This window comes from Numenius arquata, chromosome 16 (assembly GCF_964106895.1).
Source record: "Numenius arquata chromosome 16, bNumArq3.hap1.1, whole genome shotgun sequence".
In the NCBI taxonomy this organism is placed as follows: domain Eukaryota; kingdom Metazoa; phylum Chordata; class Aves; order Charadriiformes; family Scolopacidae; genus Numenius; species Numenius arquata.
In genome coordinates this window covers 5305987-5328057 of record NC_133591.1, presented here as the reverse complement: position 1 = coordinate 5328057, position 22071 = coordinate 5305987, and the positions used below count along the sequence as shown (strand labels likewise).

At 45.9% G+C, this 22071-nt stretch overlaps 1 protein-coding gene across 4 annotated transcripts in view; it reads left to right on the top strand.

Moving 5' to 3' along the window:
* PITPNM2 (phosphatidylinositol transfer protein membrane associated 2) overlaps window positions 1–22071 on the top strand; it is a 66803-nt gene that overhangs the window by 37963 nt on the left and 6769 nt on the right. The window contains exons 9-18 of one of the 4 annotated variants that reach the window (XM_074159644.1): window positions 250–494; window positions 994–1183; window positions 2200–2319; window positions 2697–2908; window positions 7715–7890; window positions 8288–8458; window positions 11177–11326; window positions 16325–16489; window positions 18490–18693; window positions 20486–20634. In XM_074159644.1, coding sequence (XP_074015745.1) covers window positions 250–494; window positions 994–1183; window positions 2200–2319; window positions 2697–2908; window positions 7715–7890; window positions 8288–8458; window positions 11177–11326; window positions 16325–16489; window positions 18490–18693; window positions 20486–20634 — 1782 coding nt within the window. The remainder of the gene's footprint in view (window positions 1–249; window positions 495–993; window positions 1184–2199; window positions 2320–2696; window positions 2909–7714; window positions 7891–8287; window positions 8459–11176; window positions 11327–16324; window positions 16490–18489; window positions 18694–20485; window positions 20635–22071) is intronic. The other 3 variants (XM_074159645.1, XM_074159647.1, XM_074159646.1) reach the window with 3 other exon arrangements.

Below are 22071 nucleotides of genomic sequence, written 5' to 3'. Positions count from 1 at the left end.
CTTCTAGATGGGGGGTGCCAAGGCCTTGTATCATGGCTAATACTGTTTCTGCTGGAAATACCTTGTTTTACAGGTTGTGGTTTGCCTCATCCCTGACTGGACTTGACGTGGATAGTGTGTTTATTGTACACACCATACGTGAGCTTGGGAGAGAAAAAATTACGAAATTTGCAAAAAATACACTTGGACCAAATATAATCTCTTTGCAAAATAAGCCTTTCTACTGTGCTCTCTTTTGTTCCCACCTAGGATGAATCCGTGCAGCCATTAATGCAGCCGAGCAAAATCCATGTCCTCCTCTTGGTACTCCACGGAGGGAACATCCTGGACTCGGGAAGTGGCGATCAGAGCTCTAAGCAAGGGGATGTCAACACCATCGCGACAGTGTTTGACACAGTTATGAGGGTACATTACCCAGCTGCTCTTGGACACATTGCCATCAGGCTAGTCCCTTGCCCAGCCATCTGCTCTGAAGCATTTTCTCTGGTGTCCAGGTAAGTTGATGCTACTTTGTCATGGAGAGAAACATACAGAATTTCACTCTTTTTTTTTTTTTTTTTGTTTGTTTCTTTTCTTGCATCCCTGAAATGTTCTGTGTGTTGTATTGAAAGCTCTGACCACGCTTTGAGAATGCACTTATTAATATACTAGCGAGGCATTCAATCTCGATTTCATACTTAGCTGCAGTGAATACAGTAATCATGCAGCAAGAGTTCTGAGATTTGATTTATTCTAATTAATCCAATAAATACTAAGGCTTTAATTCCTTGTCTGAGAGTTGTTCTGTCAATGTAAGTATGTTGTCCTTGAAGATTTACATTTGATGGGAGGGAAAGATTTATTAAGCTCTCACCCATTCACAGTGGAATAAATAGCCCTTCTATCTTGAGGCTTTTTTTTAATGAGCCGCAATACTGACTGTACTGTCTGCAAATGGTTTTCCATGCACTGCATGTTAGGCTGAATATTTCCAATGTCTCTTTCCCTATGTAGCCTCAGCCCATATAGTTATGATGAAGGCTGCCTGTCCAACAGCCAGGACCACATTCCCCTTGCTGCACTCCCTCTGCTAGCGACATCGTCCCCGCAGTACCAAGAAGCAGTAGCCACAGTCATCGTCAGAGCCAACCAGGCCTACAGCGAGTTCATCAGATCCCAGGAGGGCATGTCATTCAACGGCCAGGTGAGCCAGAGGCTGTTTATAGCCACAAAGAAAGGAAGAGCAAGTGAAGCAATTTCCTTCTGAAGCTCTCTTTTCCATTAATCTCTCAGGAGGGATGGAAACATGACAGTGTTGAGCTGCAATAAGAAAGTGTTGTGCTTCCATTTCTTTCTTTCTGAGAGATTATTGCTTATACTCTGGCTTGAACCTTTGGGATTCAAAGCAAAGTCTGAGCTTGTGTTCAGAAATGAAGCTACAAAGCTGTGAAGTTAATCAATTTTCAGAATGACACACCTTTCCAAATCAGGAATGCTACTTTTGTTACTAAGCACGATCTCTGGTCCCTTTGCAAACCAAGGCTGTTTAGGCATTCCCATCTTTAATGGACCTTCAGCAGCTCATGCTGGAGTTGTCGCACAAGTGGGTTTCTTTTTTGAGATGACGCAGCTGCTGCACCCCATAAAAGACCATGACTGAGCCTCCGTGAGCAAAGTGACTCTCGCCCCACGAGGTTTGAGCTATTGGACTGGCTGTCACATTGCACTGATGTAGTGTGATTTATCCACCCTGAGCTTGTTCCCGGCCAGCGCTGTGCCTGGGGACCTGGACAGCCCTCTCCTACCCAGGGCTCTCAGTCCTTTATTGTGCCTGTCTGCTCAATACCCTTGAAGGCAGGACAGCGTTATCTCCTCAGGGAACAGAAGCACAGGGAAGTTTGCCTGAAGTAGCATGGACAGCTGGCGAGGAGGCAATCAAGCTTGGTTTTCTGAGGCTGGAGTTAGCGCCATGATCAGTGCTCTGTGTTGCTTTCACTTCACTCCAGTTGGCTGGTGGGGACGGCCAGAATACATGAGCTGTGTTAGCTAAAGAGAGTCTGCAGGGTATGAGTGGATGCTCGTTGACAGAATAGTTTTACTGATGAAAGCACTGGGCATCCTGTTACTGCAGATTTCCTAGGTATAATCCAGCATTCTGTGTCATCTCTGAAGTCAAGGGGCTTTTTTTTTCCTCCTTCCCTGTTTCTGTTGCCTTTCCAGGTCTGCTTGGTAGGGGACTGTGTTGGAGGAATCCTGGGATTTGATGCCTTATGCTACAGCAATCAGACTGTGTCCGAGAGCCAGAACAGCAGTCGGCGAGGAAGCGTTGTGAGTGTCCAGGTAATGCTGGTTCCCAGTGTCTGCTGGGAATAGGTCTGCTGGCCACAGCGCCTCCATGGCCCCTGCTTTTAGTAAGGGTCTTTTCATGAAACAACAAAGATTCTCTTTCTTATCAATGGCAAACGTGTCTTAAGGTGTATATGAGTCTCAGTTTGGATGCATTTGTTCTGAATGGGGATGCCTCACCCTCTGGTGTGAAGCATCACTACACGTACGTCACCCACACCCTTGGGAAGTGGTTTGGTCTGAGCTACTGTATTGCCTTCAACTGGATTTTGGGGTAGATGGAGAAAGAAGGATGGGAGGAGACAGTTACAATGTGGGTGTATTTTTGATCCAGCTGTTAGAGTGCTAAATCTGTATATTTCAAATCCCAGGATACTGACCTTCTGTCTCCTGGAATAACGGTGAACAACAGCTATTGTTCCAGTGGCTCTAATCTGGAAGCCAGCAGACACCTCAGCAGGAGCAACATTGATATTCCCCGTAGCAACGGAGAAGATCCAAAGAAGCAGCTGCCACGAAAAAGGAGTGATTCATCAACCTATGAACTGGACACAATAAAGCAGCATCAAGCCTTTCTTTCAAGGTAAGATTTTGAGGGAACAGAACCAGCAATATTCTGGAGCTGAGATTGGTGCATCTGTGGAACCCGAATGTTGCTTTGTCATCCTGTGATAAGCAAGGCGGAGGAAAGTGTTTAATTTAGATTAGAGGGGTATAGATTTCAGTGTGCTGTATATGAAAAAAAAAACCAACCGAAAAAACTAAAAGCACTCTTCCTGAGTGGCAGCAAGAGAATCCAGCTGCTCTACTGCATCTGTATTACAATGGCAAGAAGCCCTTCATCCCGTTGCCTGACAGCCGAGGCAATCGGGTAACTGCTTTTTTGCTGTGCTGCAAGCGCAGGATGGAGGTCATAAAGCAAATGTAGAAATAGTGTGAGGGAAGATGGTGAAGCAGAACTGGGAATCCAGTGTTGCATTAGTTTCAAAGCATCTCTGAAAGCTGATTTCTGAATTGGGTGGCCTGTTCTTGGGAAAGGTGGGGGTGAGCCGAGTATCCTTTAGGTTTAGCCTAGTTGAAGCGTGAAATTCAGTTGCGGTGCCCTTTTCTGTTGCAGGAGCAGGTTTCCGCTGTCGTGGTAGCGGGATGCTCTGGATGAGACATCCTGAGCCCTAGCTGGTTGGCTGGTTCACGGGGCAATCTTCAACAGCACGTGAGGATTGTGTCTGAGTGTGACTATTTGGCAAAGGAGCCTGAGTCCCCTGTACGGAGAAGGGACGGGGGATTGTATTCTGTCCCCTGCCAGGGCTGCTCCATTGCACCAAGGTCATGTTTCAAATTTGTTACTTGCTATCAAAGCCCCCAGTATCACATTCCTAAGCTGCTTCAAATGAACTTTGAGGAACGTATCCGTTAACATAAATGATGAAATTTTCATAGCAGTCTTTCCATTGCCGCTGATCGTTCAGTGATTACTTCTGAAAGCCTGGAGGCTTTTTCTGACTGAAACATCTTCACCCTACAGAACTGGGGAGCCTAAATGTTTTCCTCCTGCAGGTCCAGGCGAACTGCAGCATCCTCTTAATCCCTCTTCCCCTATGTCCCAGGTATGGGGGAGCAATGTCCCCTCCACAGCAAACACCATTATCTGCACTGCAACTGTGCCCAAGGCTGTTCCTTTTGCCTTGTGCCGAGTTGAAGGCTTGTCCTGCCCTTCTGCCCCTCCTTCGCTACTTCCAGTCATTGCTCCAGCACAGGGACTCGTCTTGTCCTGCCATGTCAGGGCTCCTTTTATAACAGATTTGTAGGAGATAGTATCAAAGTGAATGTCGTTGGTGCCCAGAGATACTATATTCAGAAAGACAGCTGCATTTACAAAAACCACAACAAGCTTCTCAGCTATTTCCAGCAGGTTAATAAATAAAAGGCAATCAGTCTCTTGTTCGTACCTTATCAAAACAGCCTTCTGTATTACAGGAGAAAATACTAGTCGTGCAAAAACATGCGCTTTCTCCTCCTTGTTCTTGACCTCAGGGGCATGGACTGAGCTAAGAAAAGTGGGCTGCAGTCTTGCTGCAGTTTGACATCTAGTTCAGAATAAGCGCTGGGCCTGATGTGGATAATGGATTGCACAGTTCGTTTCGGATAGCTTTGTCCTGGTCCTTCCTACTCCATCTCTGAAGGATTGTGCCTGCTCCAAACATGAAGCACTTGGAGGTCCTTGGCAAGGGCTGTCAGTGTTTGGTGCGCTGATGGATTGGTACATCTTTACTTTTAGAGTGTTATTTTTTTTTTTTATTCTACCTTTAGACCTCGTGTCAAAAATTAGTCTCTTCACACACCTCAAGAGGAAGATTCCCTCGGGGAAAGGGGCAGGTTGAAGCTGCTGTATGAACACTTCTCCCTCTCAGCTCCGCGGTGCAAGGGAGGCTGGGGTGCAGTGATTCACCTCTTCCCCTCTTGCGTGAGGGCAGGGTGTCACACCCGGACACGTCCCTGGACCTTGTGCTTACAGCCATCATTACCGAGCAGCGCAGTCATCAGCAGAATGCCCCTTCAGCCTCTCTGTCACTAAGTAATGATTTTCCCATATGAAAACCAAGCCCTGATGTGACACGGCTTCGTGCAGGAGATTGGCAAAACAGAGCCAAGTTTTCCTAATGGGCAGAGCAGACAGGCAACCTGGCATACGGGGGCCTTTCTCTCCGATTGCAGATTTCGGCTTGTGCCAAAGACACTCATTTTTATTCATGTATCAGACCTACCCGCTTCCCTGGGATAATGCCCAGCAAGCCAGAGCAGCATCTGGAGATTACAATCACACATTTATTTTTAAATTCAGTCCTTCTGCACAACTACATTATTTCTGGCTGTGCTGTACTTGTATTATTGTAAATGAGTTGATTTGCTTCTGAAATCCATAAGCTCTTGTTTAATTAATGCACACAGTACATCTGCTGCTTTTTAAAGGGAGAACAGGGCACTGTAGGTTGCTTGGAGCATGACGGATTCAGAGTTCCCCTTGGCTCTCATTTCTTTGATTGCTAAAAAGACTATCAAGTTCCCAGTAAAAGGAGAGAAGCTGTCCAAATTGCTTAGCGGTACGAGTGTTCTCATTCTCTTCCATTCCCCACGAAGAGATGCTGTGGGAAATGGGTGGAATACACCAAAAACCCCTTGCACCCATCCTGCCATAACACATCTGCCATCAGGATAGCCTTTCCTTTTGTGCCTTCCTTTGAATCAGATTGTTGTTGTCCTGTCTTCAGCAAAACTGAACGTGTTCTAAATAACTTCGTATTCCTCACACACGGCACACTTAATGCATTGCAGTCTTGTCAGCTAAAATAATTGTAGATTCACTGAAGGTGGCTTGTTTTTGAATGTGTTTCAACGTTGCACGTCTTGGCAGCGTGATCTCGAGGAAGCTCGTTCACATCACAAAAATGGGAACATGCTCATTTTAGCTGTCACCGCTGTAACCTCCCGTTCCTCTCACTTTTGACATCACTGTTTTGACTTTCCGTGATGTGTATGTCTGGCATAAGTAGGGTTGTTATTTCCCTGCGGTTGGTAACTGGGAGAATAGTACCGTGCGTGTGTGCACCTTTAGAGAGTACATGACAGTGCGGCATGAGAAGAAGCTGTTTTAGCATCCGTTGGGAGCAGCAGAGGTGCTGTCTCTGCAGTAATGCATTATTTGCAAAAGCAGGAAAACAAAGTCCGAGGAAAACCCAGTTTTCTTCTCAAATGTGTGAGTATTTGCAGCTGCTCTTTAATTGAATGGCTGTCCCAGAGGAGCAGTGTGTGTGAGCAACTGCTCCGGTGCTACAGATGGTGGGGAGCGAGCAGCCCTGTTTCCATGAGCAGCGCTGGGACGTCACTGCCCAGCCGGGCATCCAGCACGCTGCTTCCAGAAGTGGCCTCGATGAACAAGTGCTATTGCATACAGAGACATGGCAAGTGCTGGTGGCCACCTGGGATTTTGACTGGGGGCCACAGCTGGCAAGAGACTGTTGCATTTGCATCATTCCTGACTCCAGGCCAGTAAGCTTTTTATCCAACCCAACTGCTGTGGTTTCCTTTTATCCTACATATTTTATAGAACCTGTTCAGATGCTTTTTAAAGTGTTTGTAAACACCCTGTTAAGTCACTGCTGGTATTCTGTCTTCAACTCTCTGCTTCTAATTATAACGATGATAACCCAGCAAGGCTGCTGTCTGAATCTGTGGAACCTGGAGAGCAGAAGAAATTGCAGCTTAATGCTTTTGGGTGGTAACAGGAGAATCTCAGAAACCCTTTTGTGAACCAGGTTATTAGTGTTAACCCATCTGTCATTTCGCTGTCTAATCCCAGATGTAGACTGCAAAGAAGCACCTCTTCCTAACGTGGGGGCGGATTCTCAGGATTTTAATCTAAGAGTTCCTGCTGCTTCTTCCTCAGTATCTAAGTGATACGTGAATCTAAATTTCTGTGTTAAACCTCTGTATTGCCCAGCCTGCACTGCACACAGGTTGAATTCTACAAAGAGATTTGACACTTGAAAGAAGAAGGGAAAGCCAGACATGTTTTGTATCATTACTCATATTAAGTACAGTTACCTGGAGTTGTTGGGCTGGGATTGAGAAGGAGTTTGGTAATAACTTGACAGATGTGGCCTCATGGGGAAAAGAGAAGTCCTGGGTACACGATAAATACAATTTACCCTGTAGCCACTGAGTTAATTACCCCAAATTCCCATTCCCAGTGAATGCTCTACACGTGCATGGAAGCTGTGGTGCAGCTTGGTGCACAAGGATACTAGAGACCCTCTTGCAGATTTTGATCTTTCTTTTTGTCTCTCCTCTCCTGTTTTCTTTTTCTTTTTCAATCCTATAACATTTGTCCAACTACTTTCACGAGGAAGAAATGGGTAAGCACAGCTTTCCGTAACATTTGAGAATGAGGTGATGGAAGGAACTCAAATGTTGACAACCAGAAAGCATAGCAGTAATGTGTGTAATGGAGTCACTGTAAACCTGCTTTTTTCCCTGCTACTCTAGTAATTTTGGCTTGCTGGTTATTTCATCTTGCAAAAGACTATCCTACTAGCATCTACCAAGATTTTGACTCCTCAAAGAAAAACTATTTTGAGGAGATAGGAGTGTGTAAATGAACCCACTTGAAGCTTAGGTTTGTACAGTCTAAATTATGCCAATGTAATGGGGTAACTGGGGGGACGTTTTACTGGCCAGTAAAACTACAATACTGAGGCACGGTGGGTTGATTGGCACAGTCCCTTCACTAAAGAGGTAGAAATTATATTCACTGTCAATCACTTACTGGCCTTCAATTAAGAAAGAACAGGATGAAAAAAAAATTTTACTTTATTTTCTGTTCTTGTCCCAGTTTACATTCTAGTGTGCTGAAAAACGACCCAGGATCCAGGCGATCTAGTAGCTCTACTATGTTGGATGGAGGAAATATCGGAAAGTTTGAATTTGAGATCACTGACTTCTTCCTCTTTGGTTCACCCTTGGGTCTGGTTCTCGCACTGCGAAAAACTGTCATTCCAGCTCTTGACAGTAAGTCCTAATGTAAACTGCTGAGCTCACTTAATGGATGGTGTAAGCACCTCCTGTTACAAATACAGTATTCTGATGAGACAAACTGGTAAAAACCAAGCATCTATATATAATATTTATTGCATCATAAGGAGGCAGATCACTGTGTGCTCTAGCCCATACTGATTATACAATTTATTTGCAATGTACTTCCAAACATTAAAAATACTGTGTGATTTTTGAGTCTATAAATATTGTGATAAATTGTTTCAACTGACTAGACTGGAAGATGAGTGAGATGATAAATCTTTAGTGCTTTTTTTAACCCAACAGTTGTCCTTTTTACAGACAAATATGTACAATAATCTAATAAAAAACCTTTTGATGCCTGAGAGTTTTTTCTTCTCCATCTTTTTAGTCTTTCAGCTCAGACCAGCTTGTCAGCAGGTCTATAACCTGTTCCACCCTGCAGACCCATCTGCTTCACGTCTCGAGCCTCTTCTGGAGAGGAAGTTTTACCTTTTGCCCCCCTTTAATATTCCCCGTTACCAGAGGTTTCCGCTGGGTGATGGCAACTCTGCTGTTCTGGGTAAGTCACTTTGGATCCATATTAGCTGTCTGAAGGGTTATATCCACACTTTACATTAAATTATCAAAGCAATTGGGAATGACAAGAAAGCGAATTGGCCCTATAATGTTAGCTTTATTCCCAATTTTCCAGAAAAGTAGTTTTATTGTAACAAAATCAGTGCCTTGTGACCCATACGCCCTTCATTTGTCACACAAAGGCCATCAGCTGCTGAGAGTCATGATGTGGTGACCTCTCTGCAGAGGTCCCTGTTTTACACCCAAGCTGGTGCTTGTGGTTGGGACTAAATGAAACATGATTAACTTAGCTGAGTTTAGGACTTTGATATTTGGAGGGCCAGGGAAGACTGGAAGGAGCAGAGTCAACAGTGAGATAATGAGATGATTTACTTGGTTGCAACGTGTGCTTTTTCATGGGACAGGCTACTGCAGATTGGTGGGCCGGTGACAGTACCTTGCCCTTGCCAATGAGACGTTTTGTCTCATCTTAGCATACCTAGGATTCCTCTGCCATCAGTGGCCTCTTCACTTGCTCTACCCCAATTGCAGCAGTAACGAAGTCTGAAATGGCTGTGTGCATGCCCTTTTGTCTTATTGGGTTGCATTTGAAACAACTGTGTCCTGACCATGCCCTGCCTCAGCTCCCATTGCATCAGTGCTCTTGCAGTTGATCTAGTAAAATAAATTATATTTCCTGCCATCTTCACCTCACTTCTGTGCCAAGACTCTCATGGTCTGTTGCCATTTCAGTGCAGGCTCTCATTGCAAGGAGCTCTCGGGGAAACTCATCCCCTTGCTGTGCAGAACTAAATTTGACCTTTCTGCTTCACCTAAAGCTTTGGTTCCCCGCAGGGTCAAGGCTTTGGGGCAGGAAGAACAATTGCACCAGAATTTTTCCCTTGTTAGAGGTTGTTAGTCAATAGCTACTTAAATCAACATTACAACTAAGATTCACTACTATAAAGCTAGACCTCAGCACCCAGGAAGTCATGCTGGCAAACCAGAGTAGAATATCAAAGCCACCAGCCAGAAAGATTGGGATTTGGTTGTTGGGTTTTTTCCCAAAAGCTCTGGTAGCTTTTCATTTGTTTAATATTTGAATCATCCAGGACTAAATGAAGAGGAATATATATCTAGAGCTGAATAATTCAGGTGATACTCTGCATCACTTTTAAATTGAAAATGCAAAGCAGTGGTCTGCTGTGTAGCAGTATCTTTGAAGATTGTACTGTAATTGCTGAATCTGGAGGTCTGATTTGTTAAATGGATATAAACTAAACCCTAAGTTTAATAAAGCGAATAAAATACTTTTCTGCAGGCCCCACTCGTCAAATTTAGCAAAGATCTTGCTGCAACACTTTTTAAAAATGGATCCACCCACAATTACATTTGTACGCAGTCCAGTTACAACAGCTCAGGGAATCTATAGCAACTTGAAAAGCAATTTGCTTTTTGGGTATATTCTAGGTATCAGCTGCAAGTGGCTTCTTAAAAAAAAAAAAAAAAAACCAAAAAAAACCCACCCAAAACCAACCTAAACTTCTTACCTTATTCCTCTTAAATATGTTTCAAATCCCCTGTTCTCACTGAAGCCAGAGGCAGAAGCTCCGTTGACACTGAGCAACCTGCGTTCTGGTTATCATTCTGTGCAGCAACAGGGATCTTATTAGTTTGCTGTGACTCCCTAGACCTTTGTTGAGTTGCCTGTGTGTAGAGAGACACTTGCGATGTAGTGGAGAGGAGTTAAACAGCAATTAGCTCAACTATAAGAAGGATAGAGTGATTTCAAAACCCTCTCCAGGTTTGAGCCTTGTTATTTTAAGAGGTGCTGCTCTGCTGTGATGAATTAAACTGTCGAAAAGGCAGCTTTAAATTCTCTTCTTGTGTAAAACAAAGCCCCTTCATTTGCCTATCATAAAATAACAGGCTATTCCTTTCCATTAGGGTCAAAATTTCAGCGTTGTGATTTACACATTACCCAGAAGGACTGTTCTAACCATGATTTGCAAAGTTGCTACTGAAGTTAGTGTTCACTGTAGGGCGCTCCAGAAGAGTTAATTGCTGCTATAATTAAGCTATATGATTTGGTGATCACGTAAAATTCAGGTGCTCAATTATAATTAGTTATGTACAAAACCTTCTGTAATGCTGCTTGTGCATATTTCCTCATGCAGATAGCAAGCTTATTTAAAGTCCACGATTCAGAAGGCCTCTTAGACTTTTTTTTTTTTTCTGTTTTCCCATCCGTACTAAATGTTGGTTCCCTCTTTCATTATAACCAACTTGCAGAGTGAAATCAAATTCACATCCTTGCTTACCCCTGTGCGTTGCACTGTGTAGGCTCCGAGTCTGATTCAAGTAAATCTCTCCTGAGAGCGTACTTTTTTTTTTTCCACGAAGTAAAAAGATTTCTCTGGATCTGCTGGATATTTATGGATTTGGCTCATTGGAGAAGCTGGTTAAGAGGACTCCGTTTCCTTTTGTTGTTGAAATGCCATTGTTGTGCTCTCCTCTGCTACCAGTTAATCTCTCTGATGTGAGTCTATTTGGAAAGTCACCCATGTTTTGTTTCTTTTACTCTTATTTGAAGGTTGTCCTTTCATTGAAGGCTCATAGTTGAAGTACTCAGTTGTAACTGTTTGTATGTTAACACTTTGTGGCCACATGTCTGTTGTTCTTTGTCCTTCTGTTCTGTTTTTTTTTTCCCATCTGCTTCTAGTTGAGACAATCCAGAACAATCCCATCCTCCTCATGGAAAGTAGCCCTCTGGGTGCTCTCCAGCACCAGGACAGCTTCATGGAAACAAGTATCCCCGTCCCCGTACTGAATTGGCAAGATGTTTCCAATAAAAGTGCTGGTTTTGCTGAGTGTGTGTAATCTACACTTTCGTATTGTCTATGGTGTTGGGTACTTGGGGTGCTTTTTGGAGATCATACTGTTGCCTCCTGGAGTTGAAATCTTCATGCTGTGTCTCAGGCTGTGCCACATGAAATAACCACTTGGGATCGTACTTGGGTATACCCGGTCTGGGAGACCCACCGTGCAAAGAATGAGTTGGAATTAACAAACTCTGTCCCGTTCCGGTGTTGATGCTGGAAGGGGAGACTGCTGCCACGTACTTGCGTTTTTCCAGCTGTGGTGGCTGTGCTGCTGGAAAGAGAAGCCTCTTTGGCACAGTGAGACAGCCCCTGGGTGGACCTGCTCGTGTGGTATACACCGTGTGCAGGATTCCCTGGGAACGGGTAGGTCGTCTGTAGTATGTGTCTCCCCAGCAGTCAGCTACACTGCACCGTGGCCAGAAGTCTAATTAATGTCAAAACAGATTTTTTTCCATTTGAGTATTTTACATTTGGACACTCCTTGTGGCTCTGCTGAATACAGTGAATGAGGCTTTCAGACCCCAAGGTGGCTATACACGTTGGCTTTTTAAAATTAATTTCTCGACTTCTGCCTTAAAAGCAAAGTTTGATGCATTTGTTTTGCCGTATTTTCCATCATAAATGCTGCATGGCCTCATTTATTCTGGTTGTGGCTGGTGCTACATCTGTGATTTTAATGAGTCTTGACTTTGTTTTAGTTTCCTCTTCCCCATGTGTCTTACTTGCCCATTCTCACCCCTTTTTCAGTGTTTTTCATTGAGAGCTTGGTTCTGCTGCCTTGTTTTTGACAAGCTGACCCTTGCTGTTTATGAGCAGTCCGGCACGTTATGTGGTCATACAGGATGGCAACATTGCTGACTATTCCAGTCTCTCCCTTTGTCTTTTGAAGATGTAGATGATTTTTAGGTATGCAGCTGCCATGTTGCCTGTGCTGTGATGTTCTGTAACAAAGCAGAGGGAAAGGATCTGGTACTATTAATTAATCGCTTTGGAGGTCACTGATGAAACGCCATTTAGCCATCATCTGATATTTCCTGCTGTCAGGACAGAGCTCTTAGAAGCTTCTCTGCTTTTTACCTTGTGTGTCAAGAGCACAATATGGCCAAGCAGTGCCTGGCTTGACTGTAGCAAGTGCTGAATCCCACTCAGTTCAGCCACTGGACTGCAGGAAATTTCCAGAACCATAAAAACTTATGGACAACAGAAATCTATGTTGCTCTTGATCTCAGGGTAGTGACTGCAGAGTGCCCAGCGCTGACCAGTGACTCCAGTGCAAGCAGGGTCTGGCCCGTGCTGAGCCGCTGGCTGGCTTTTCTATTTATTTTTTTTATTATTATTTTTATTGAACTTTACATGGTTTTGATTGCTTTCAGTATTTCCTGCTTCAGTGCCACAGCTCAGCCTGCAAATAGCCCATATTGAAATCTGCCATTCACATACCCCAAGGACTTAACTCAGTGCCAGCAGTACATTAGGAGAATGGCCCAGTGCCGCTCGCTTAGTGGGAAACAATTAGTAAGAACATTGACAAACGAGTCCATAAATGAAAAGGCACAGCACTAAAATGAGTATTAAAGAACCATAGCTAGGCAAAAAAAAAAAAAAAGGGATTTTGCTTCTTATGTCACCTCTTCTGGCAGCGCAGTTAAATCTCGGTTCGTTGCACTGGCCCAACGTGTGCTGCTGCTGGTCCAGCAGCGGCAGGTCCTTTGCTGGGAGAGAGGGTGCCAGGGCAACACTCCAGCCAGGACTCTTCTTCCTGAAGCTTCCTCATTCTGATAAAGTCTGCCTTCGGACACAGTACAAAGTACATTTCGAACAGTGCAGTAGACCGGGGACACCTCTGTCCTTATCTGGTGACCTAAATGAACAGCTGATCATTCTATGATTCTAATCTTGATGAAAGACTTGCTACTGCTGGTCCTGGTCCAGCCATCCGACTTCACCCAGGGCTCAAAGTGCTTGCCTGAAAAACCTCAGGACCTGAGTTGTGGCCGGGAATGTCACCTCTGCAGTGCAGAAGACGTGGCCCTTTAGGAGCCGGGGCGGTTGCAGTGCTGGGGTCAGTCTGTGCTGGTGTGGCAGCACCTGTGACATCTCAGCCTGGTCCCTGCACTCCCTAAGAAAGCCCCCTTGGTTTCAAAATTGGTGAGAGTAGTGATGTACAAGGGATTTGGTGCAAAGAATACATGGAGTTAAGGAAATACGTTATTAGGGGTTTTTTTTTTGACTCGAGTCCCAGGGTTTCATCTGGAAGTTGCTGTCGCTGCAGCTTCGAAGTCGAGGAAGCTTGGCTGAAAGGGCAGTAATGCATAAAACAGGTTTTCTGTCTCTGCTTCCTGCCCTGCCTTTTCCGGGCCCTTGTTTTTCTTAGAAACTGTCCTTTTTCAGGGCGTGTAGCTTGGAAAAAGGGAGGAACATGAGAGCAACCCGAGCGGGAAGGAGTGTGGGAGTGAGCACTTCATCCCCTGCAGAACAGACTCCTGCCACCAACACAGGCAATAGTTCAGTGGCACTAAAACAGTTTAGGCTTTTATAGGACTGAAAATTACTCCTTTGGTGATGCTAGCTAGGATGGTGTTGGAAGGGCTGTTGAGGTTGGGGTTTTTTTGCTTCAGACTCATTGTATTCAAAAATCCCCAGTCAGGCCCAGGAAAGCGAGACTGACTAAAAAGAGCAAGCCCAAAATACCACTGTTTCTTCCTTTATTCTCTTTCCACTTTCTGAGCTCTTGAAAAGGAGATAAAATTCAGGCAGAGCTAAGTGATGACACACTAATGGAGCTGGAGCCATGATCCACCCAGGCAGCACCACATTTGGCCCAGCCTTTTCTCTTGTGTAGCATTGCTGTAACACTCATTAGTGTGCCTTCCAGCTGCTTCCTAATTCAAACCACAGATGTTTTATATTTAAGGGAGAGGAAGAAGTTCAGGCTTCGCTGGTAGGTGTTAGTTAAACCTGAACCTGGCATTTTTCCTAGTGCAGAGAAAGCCAAACCTCTCATTGCATCTGACCAAGTTCAGGGAAAGCTGATGGTCGTCATCTGTGTTACAGCTCTTTCGGGGCACAGGGGTAAAATTGCAGAAGGATCTCACAGTCTGTATAAACAAGGGAAAGGAGAGGAAGGGGTAACCAGGGAAGAGATGAGAGGGTTGTCCCAGGTCATACAGCAATGGGAATGAGACCCTTTACCCTTGAAACCTTTGTGGGGTTGAACGCAGCTTCTGGCTCATGTTCTCTGAGTACAGCCTCTGCTTGAATGGTCTCCTCTTGCTTGTGCTGGTGCTTTCTGCAGTAAGAAAGCCATGCTGGCCTGGTGAGGCTGGCTGGATTGCAGATACTGGTAGCAGTCTTGACAGCCAGCAGCTCAAGGCAAGGTGAAAAGAGGAGGAAAGTGCTGAGAAAGTGATGCTAGTAATGGCCTTTCAGGCACAACGTGGGCAGTGTGTGCAGCTCATCATCAGGTCAGGCTCCCGCTAGGGCTCAGATCTTGCAGTCCACGAAGCTTTTACACAGAGCAGCTTGTGGCCTGATTTTCCCTGCAGAGAACAGAACTCTTTTACCGACTCTTAGCTACACATTTTCTGCTTCATACGTTCCCTTTCCCTGTGCTGCAGCAGGATTTGTGTGGGCACAGACACTGCTGCTGTGAACTGAGAGATCAGAGGAAGCAAATCAGTAGCCGCAAGCGAAAAAGATCGATATTAAAATAAACCAGTTGCCAAAACAACTCCCTGTGTCAACCACATACTGGGATGAAATCCAAGGATATCTAAACTGGCTGAAATAGGCAGAGGATGTTGGTGTGTGGGAGTAACGTACCTGCATTCCCTGTGGCATCTGCTGCCTGGCTGGGCGCACACCCGTGCCCTGTCTGATCCCTGGGAATAAAGTTCGGGTGCTGCTCCTCAGGTACAGCAGAGATGGGCAATGTTAAAACAATAGTAAGTAGCTTTGCTTTTGCATGTCAGAGTCATACCGGTGCTGCCTGCTGTGAAGTACTTGGTATTGGCATTACAAACCCTCTGCAGTGCAGGATCTTGGGGTATCTTGCAGACGCGTAATTCGGCTTCATAGCATCCACAGAGGAGAGAAAACTGAAATGCAGAGATTTTATCGTGACTTTCAGCATCTCTCGGTTTGCCAGTCAAGAACATATTAGGTCCATTTCCCTCCAATACATGTATAAGGTCCATGTGAGCATGACTTTAAATCCTACATTTCTGTATTTATGTACTAAAGGGTTAGGCCACACTTGGTAAACCTCAGGTTGGGATCTAAAAATCCAGACTTGCACGTTGTACAAAAGAAGCTCTGTTTTCACAGAGACTGAGCGCTCCCCGATCCGCCAACACCGATTGGAGATGTAAGTGCTCAGCACCAGACTCCTTTCTTTCAATAGCCCTTACTTTAGTTTAACGAGTGTTGGCTGTATCCATTAGCAATAAAATACAAGTTCAAATTTAGTCCCTGCCAGGCATGAAAATGTTTTCTTTTTTTTTTTTTTTTTTTTTTTTTGGCATTAACGCTTGGAGATATTAATTTAAGTCTAAATGTTTCAAGAGAACAAATATCCCCTTTCTAAGGTTGTTTGTTGTTCTCCTTACCTTGGTTATTTTGTCTGGATGTGAATATATGAAGTTGCGTATATTCACATCTGTATGTATGACACATGCTTCTGTTATTGCTGCTTGAACAAGTCTGCCTGGATTTTTCTTTGGGGTTTTGGATTTGGTTTTTGAGCTACTTATTTTGCTTCTCTCAATCAAAGACTGCTCCTCCAGCCACATGTCTCTTTGCCTGCTGTGGTGTTTGCTTTCTTCTCAAACCAGAGCTCTGATGAAATGTGTTTTTTTTTTCATTCCGATCAGTTCTGAAAGGTTTTTGCATCTACCAGCCTTGTTTGCCTCCTTCCTCCCCTCGAGTTCATCTTGCCCAGCCTCTGTCTGTTGGTCTAATAATTTGATTTCCCTGTTTCAACTTTGTAGCAGATGTTGTTCAGTCTCATGGTGCCGTCTTCATGGAAAACGCGTCCCTGTCCACCCCCATTTCAGCCCCTCAGTTCAGGGGCTTCCGGAGGGCCAGTGAGATCAGCATTGCCAGCCAGGTCTCAGGAATGGCAGACAGTTACACTGCTTCCAACATAGCCAACAGTAAGTGTTTCGCCCCTGCCGAGACCCCCCCGCTCGCTGCCGCACCGCTCTCTCAGCGCCACGCACCGGGCCAGCGCCACGCAGCTTCCGTCTGTCTGTCTGTCTGGGGTTATGCTTTCCATTTTTAACCAAAAAGTTGGAAATATTCCGCCTCTTCGCCCGGTTTTGTAGTCAGTGCCAATGTGTTATCGTATCCCCTGGAGGAACAGATGATATATTTGGAGATAATACAGAGGCCACCGCTGTGTTACGCCTGTCTGACCGTGCTGGTGATAAATTATTAAAAAAAATATAATAATAATTGATAACTGTGAGCACCATTTGGCCACTATGTGTGCTGAGGGTTAATCCAAAGGGATGTTTCTGCGCTGCCGTTGATAAGTCGTGCAGCACTGGTAGGGATCAGCAGTGCCAGATTGATAATGCAGGACACGGCATGTGGCTTGATGCAGATCACTTACATGTCATCCACAAAAACGGGGATGAGTAAGCCCCTCCATAATGCTGAAAGGGAAGAACAGGTTTGGGTTATTTATTACTTTGCATCAGAAATTCAGCTCTTTTGTAGCCCGCAGGGCAGCTCAGAGACTCAGCCAGTTACAACCCATATCCCAGAGTCGAATGAGGAATGAAAGGGATTTTTTTTATTTGTTATTTTTCCCAAAACCTCTGTAACTTCCCAGCTAATAGAGTGGAGAACAAAAGCCTTTGTTAACGGTTCAGCCCCTTCTTCATTTCAGCCAAAGTGTGAGATTAACAGTCCATGTTCTCGGAGACCTTTGATAACTCAAGACAGGAAAAGGCTGAAAACCAAGCAACTTCAAAAAATTTATGGTAATAAAAAAAACCCAAAAAACAAACAAAAAAAAACCACCCACACACGCCACACCAAAAAAACCTTCAGCCCAAACTCTTGTTCCAGAAGGTGGCAAAAATTTAGAAATAACTCCATTCCTGGCACATTAGACCACGTAGGGCTATGAACGACTCGCTTCATAATCAATTGCTGAGATTAATAACGCTCCCCCAGGCAAGTGTTAGTTGCTGAAGGTCTATGGGCGCTGGTCAGGGGCTGCTGTAACTTCTTCCCCTGTTTGAGGCAATACTCAGCAGCAGGAATAAACTACCTGCACCCTGGCAAATGGGATTTTTCTTTCCCAAATAGCATTTGAGAGCTGAGACCGCACTCCCGTGTGCGTTCTTGTATCTGTCCTGGTAAGACATCTTGCCATCTTGCCAACCGCTTGCTAAATATTAATGTGCTTGGGAAGCAGGCTCCTGGGGGAGAAGGTGTTTGTGTTGTGCTGGTTTCACACCCACAGAGAGCTGCCAAGCTCGGCTGGCCGGCACGGGAAGCGGGGGGGCGGTGGTTGTTGGTTATGAAGTGTTTACGGCGGGGTGATGCTTGAGGGGTCACATGATGCAACGGAGGGATGGAGGGATGCTGCCTCTGCGAGCTGACGGCAGGATCAGGCCCACGCAACGCTTGCCTCTCTTTGCTTTCCCCGTGCTCCCCCTGATTATTTACCTTCTGGTTTGTGTAATTTATTCCTCCACGCACTTCGCAGCCCTCAAAACTTGTTTCTGAGATGGGAGAGGAAGAGTCCGGCCCCGGCAGGGGCTACGCACGTACCATGACCCCACGTGCAGCCTGTCCCAAGGGCTGTCACAGCCCTTTCCTTCGCCTCCTGAGTGCCAACGTGCCCTGGCTCTGGCTGTGCAGCTTTTGTGCTCGACCTTATTAGCGCGGTGTTAATGCGAAGCTGCGGCACTGGGGGCTGGATGCGGTCCGTGCTTATCCCACAGGGAGAGCCGGAGGAGGTCCAGAGGGACACTGCAAATCCATGGCTCCCTCCCGGGAGCCTTCCCAAGGGTGCAGCTTCCCTTTCACAGAGAATTTCTGGAAGATGAAACTGGTATTGCCTGCGGCATGTGTGTGCCATAATAAGTAGTGTGATTTCTGCTTGCTTTTTTTTTTTTAATTTTATTTTTCCTTTTAGAAGCCAAACACCAAGTTAATCATTGTAGAGGGTTTAGCCTTCTGTCCCAACTTGCCCTCCCTCACAAGTCCCCTACACAAACCTCGTCCAAGAGACTTAGACAGCATAAACATGAAATCCCTTCGAAGGGAAGAAAATTCAAAGGGCCATGGAGTCAGGCTGCAGACTCTGCTCTTCGGATACCCGACCTGGACATCAAGACAGGTATTCTGGAGAGATCCACCCCAGTTGACCTTCTCTCTCATTCGATAGTCACAGAACTTCACAACAAATCTATGCACTTTCACCGAGGCACTTGCAATTTCTGATTGCATTTTAACAAGTATTTCTGTCACTTTGCTCTAAAGATCGATCATAACACGGCTAACAACTTGGCGAGAGCAGGAGTTCTTCTGGGCAGAGCTGTGGGGACAACGCTTCTGCCTCCACCAATGTCTTTTGAGCATGGAAGAGCAAATCCTGTCTGCTTCCTACAAAGAATCTGAAATTACCCAAGCTGGGGACTTGCATGAGAAATGAAAAGTTGGGACATGACCAGGAGCTGCCAATTTGGAAGACAGGGAGACAGAAATAGCTGCGAGGAGGTGCCTGTGTGCTCTGGAAATGCCACATTGATCCATCAGTGCCCTTCTCCTCCTTCCCATGGCTCTTCAGAAAAGCAAGGGCCATTAGGATGATGGTGGCCTGGGCACTCAGCACAGCCGGGGCTGGACATGGGAATGTGCTGATGCCATAACCCTCTGCACGAGCTTTGTGCAGGTCTCTGGAAGGAGCTGGTGGGTCTATTTTTTCAGTTCAGCATCTGTGCTCATCACCAGCTAGATTTCCCTTAACAAGAGGGGATTGTTGGATCGTACCTTATACCTGGCAGCTTTCCTGGAAGTCCGTAAAAAGGGAACATTGTCACAGAGAAAAAGCAAGCTTGAGAAAGCTCTTGTCAAAGTCCCAGCTTGCAGCCTGCATGCAAACATAGCTCCTCCTGTTGCTCTCTTGATCTGATCCGTCTTCTCTTTCCATGGCTGCTTTTTCAGTCTGGAGCGCGCGGGTGTTGACTCCTCGGTGCTGGGAAAGCACCCCCTGCCTTTGGGGTCTGAGGCTTTGGGCTGAGATGTGTGCATTGCTAGGGAGTCGGAAGGGATGTGTGCGTGGGCAGAGCTCAGGGCAACGTTGAAGTGTGGTGGGTGAATGGTGGCCGTCGGTCACTTGTGTGCTAGTTGTTGACTCCCCGAGGGAGAAGCTCTTCTGCGTTGTCTGTAACCTTGCTCACGCAAAATCCCAATGTATTTTTTGGTCCCATGTGCAATGGATTCCTGGCACCCCTGGATGCTTTTCTTGTTGGCCACTGCAAAGGCTCTGCTCCTGGGGAGGCTGGGCTGGATGTCTCCATTGCCTACAATGTGGTAGCCCGGGAGGGCAACCAGGACTTGTTGGGGACCGCCAGTCCCAGCAGCATGTGCCATGCACTCTGCCTTGTGGTGCCTTTTAGCATCTCACATGGGTTCCCAGTATTCAGATCTTCTTCAGTGTGGCCAATACCTGGGTGCTAAAGAGTCTTTTATTCCTTGGTGAAAGCTAAAGGAGTTGGAAGTGGGACCGTTGATGGCCTGGGCATATACTGTGGTGGGCAGAGCCCACACCCCCTTCCTCCCACAGCTCCAGGGAGATGCGTTTCTGTCTTATGTTTCAGCTTGTTCCCCATGAGCCTTGGCCCCTTCCCCGGGGTCTGGACTAACATGCCATTAATACCTGCCCTCTAGTGCCTTCCTATTTACTTAAATAACAGAGAGCTCGAGTGGTGGTGCCCCTGTGTGTTCCTCCCTTGGTTTGAGCAAGCACTGAGCCCTGGGTCAGTTGTTCCCTCTTAGCAGTGCGACCAGCCAGGGAGCAACCTCCCGGCATTCCTGGAGCGAGGAGCCAGAGCCTCAAAATACCGTTTGTGATGGAGACCGTGCGTGCATGTGAGCCCCCTTTGTCTGAACGAGTCTTTTGCTTCTAGTTGCTGCCAAGTGGTGGGGAACCAAAAGGATCGACTACGCACTCTACTGTCCTGATGCTCTGACAGCTTTCCCAACGGTGGCTTTGCCGCACCTCTTCCATGCGAGCTACTGGGAGTCCACAGACGTTGTCTCCTTCCTGCTGAGACAGGTATGGTCATCCTCCCTCTCCCAATCTCCCTTGGGCTGAAAAATATTTTGGGCTCTTTGCTTTTTTCCACTGCACCTTCCATAACTCTTGTTGATGCATAGAGGTGAAAAAATACCCTTTGCGACTGCAGATCCATTTTCTTTCCCTTCTTTTTGTTCCTCTTGTTGTTAGTGACTCTGCGCCCACACAAACTTCATGGATTTGTGCTGTTACACCTGGTTAATTTTGGTCTGGGTTTTATCACCAGAGCAGGTTTCAGATGGGCTCACCGAGGAGCCATGGAGTGAGCTCAGGCCTGTTTCCTATCAGATCTGAGTGGTAAAAGTTGGTGGCACTTATTTCTTGAAGTGAGCTGTTCTCTGTGTGTGCGAGTTTGGATCTCATGGCTGAAACTTAAAGGAAACTTCTCAATGTACAAATAAATATAGCACCAAATACAATAAAACTAAAAGGAGAAGTTTTGTATGAATTTGAGAGGAGTTGATAGACAGCTCGGTTCTCCATTTTGGCTTCTGTTATTGTGGTCTCCTCTAGGAACTCAGACCATCGTCACTGCCTTGGGATTTAGTCTTTGTTCCTCCAGTACAAAGCAGTTCTCCTGGGGCTAGGTAAACGGGGATTGCTGGTGTCTGGAGTCTGACATCTCAGATTTTAGCAACCTATGTTTGGCCTGAGATGTAAATCTACTGTTTAAAACATGTTTTTCCTAAAAATAAATATTTTTCCTTCAGTTCCTTGGGGATGAGGGGGAGTTACTTGCCTTACAGAGTATGAACTCCCCAAGGAACGGTACTTAGAGAATAGAATTGGAAGAAACAAAACTAAAAGCAACTCTGTGGATTGTGTTGCCCACTTTGGCACTTGGGTTTGCTTTGTGTTAGCTCCGCTCTTAAGCCGTCGTCACTCTCTTCCAGACTCCTCGGCTGCAGCTCTCAATTATTTATGACTCTGTTGGCAAACTTTCTTTCAGTGCTATCTTCCAAATAGTCTGGGAACCATAAACAACAGAGATGTCAGTGCTTGTGGCAGCTGAGTGGTAGCGATAATCCAGTGAGACCCTTTCTTCTCAGGCTGTATCTCGCCCAGCGAGACACCTCCGTGCTTGCATGCACCTTGTCGGATCAGCTGCTGTGAAACCCCAGCCCTGCATCAAACATCGAATGGGGCTGAAGAGAGAGGCCCCTAATTGTGCATGAGTAGGAACAGCCACGACAGTCTCGTACACAAAATGCTCTACTCAAGAAATAGCCAGTTACTCAGGATTCAGCTCAAACCTGGGTCTGTAGCGCAGTGTGGCGCTTCGTATCTTGCAACTCAAGGTGCCTCTCCATCCATTCAAAGCCTGGGTAGTATGGGACCCCTCTCCCCTGGTCCGTGTCTCTACTTGCTTGTCTCTGTCTTGAGACTGGGATTTTTCTCATTCCCTGTCTTCTTGCT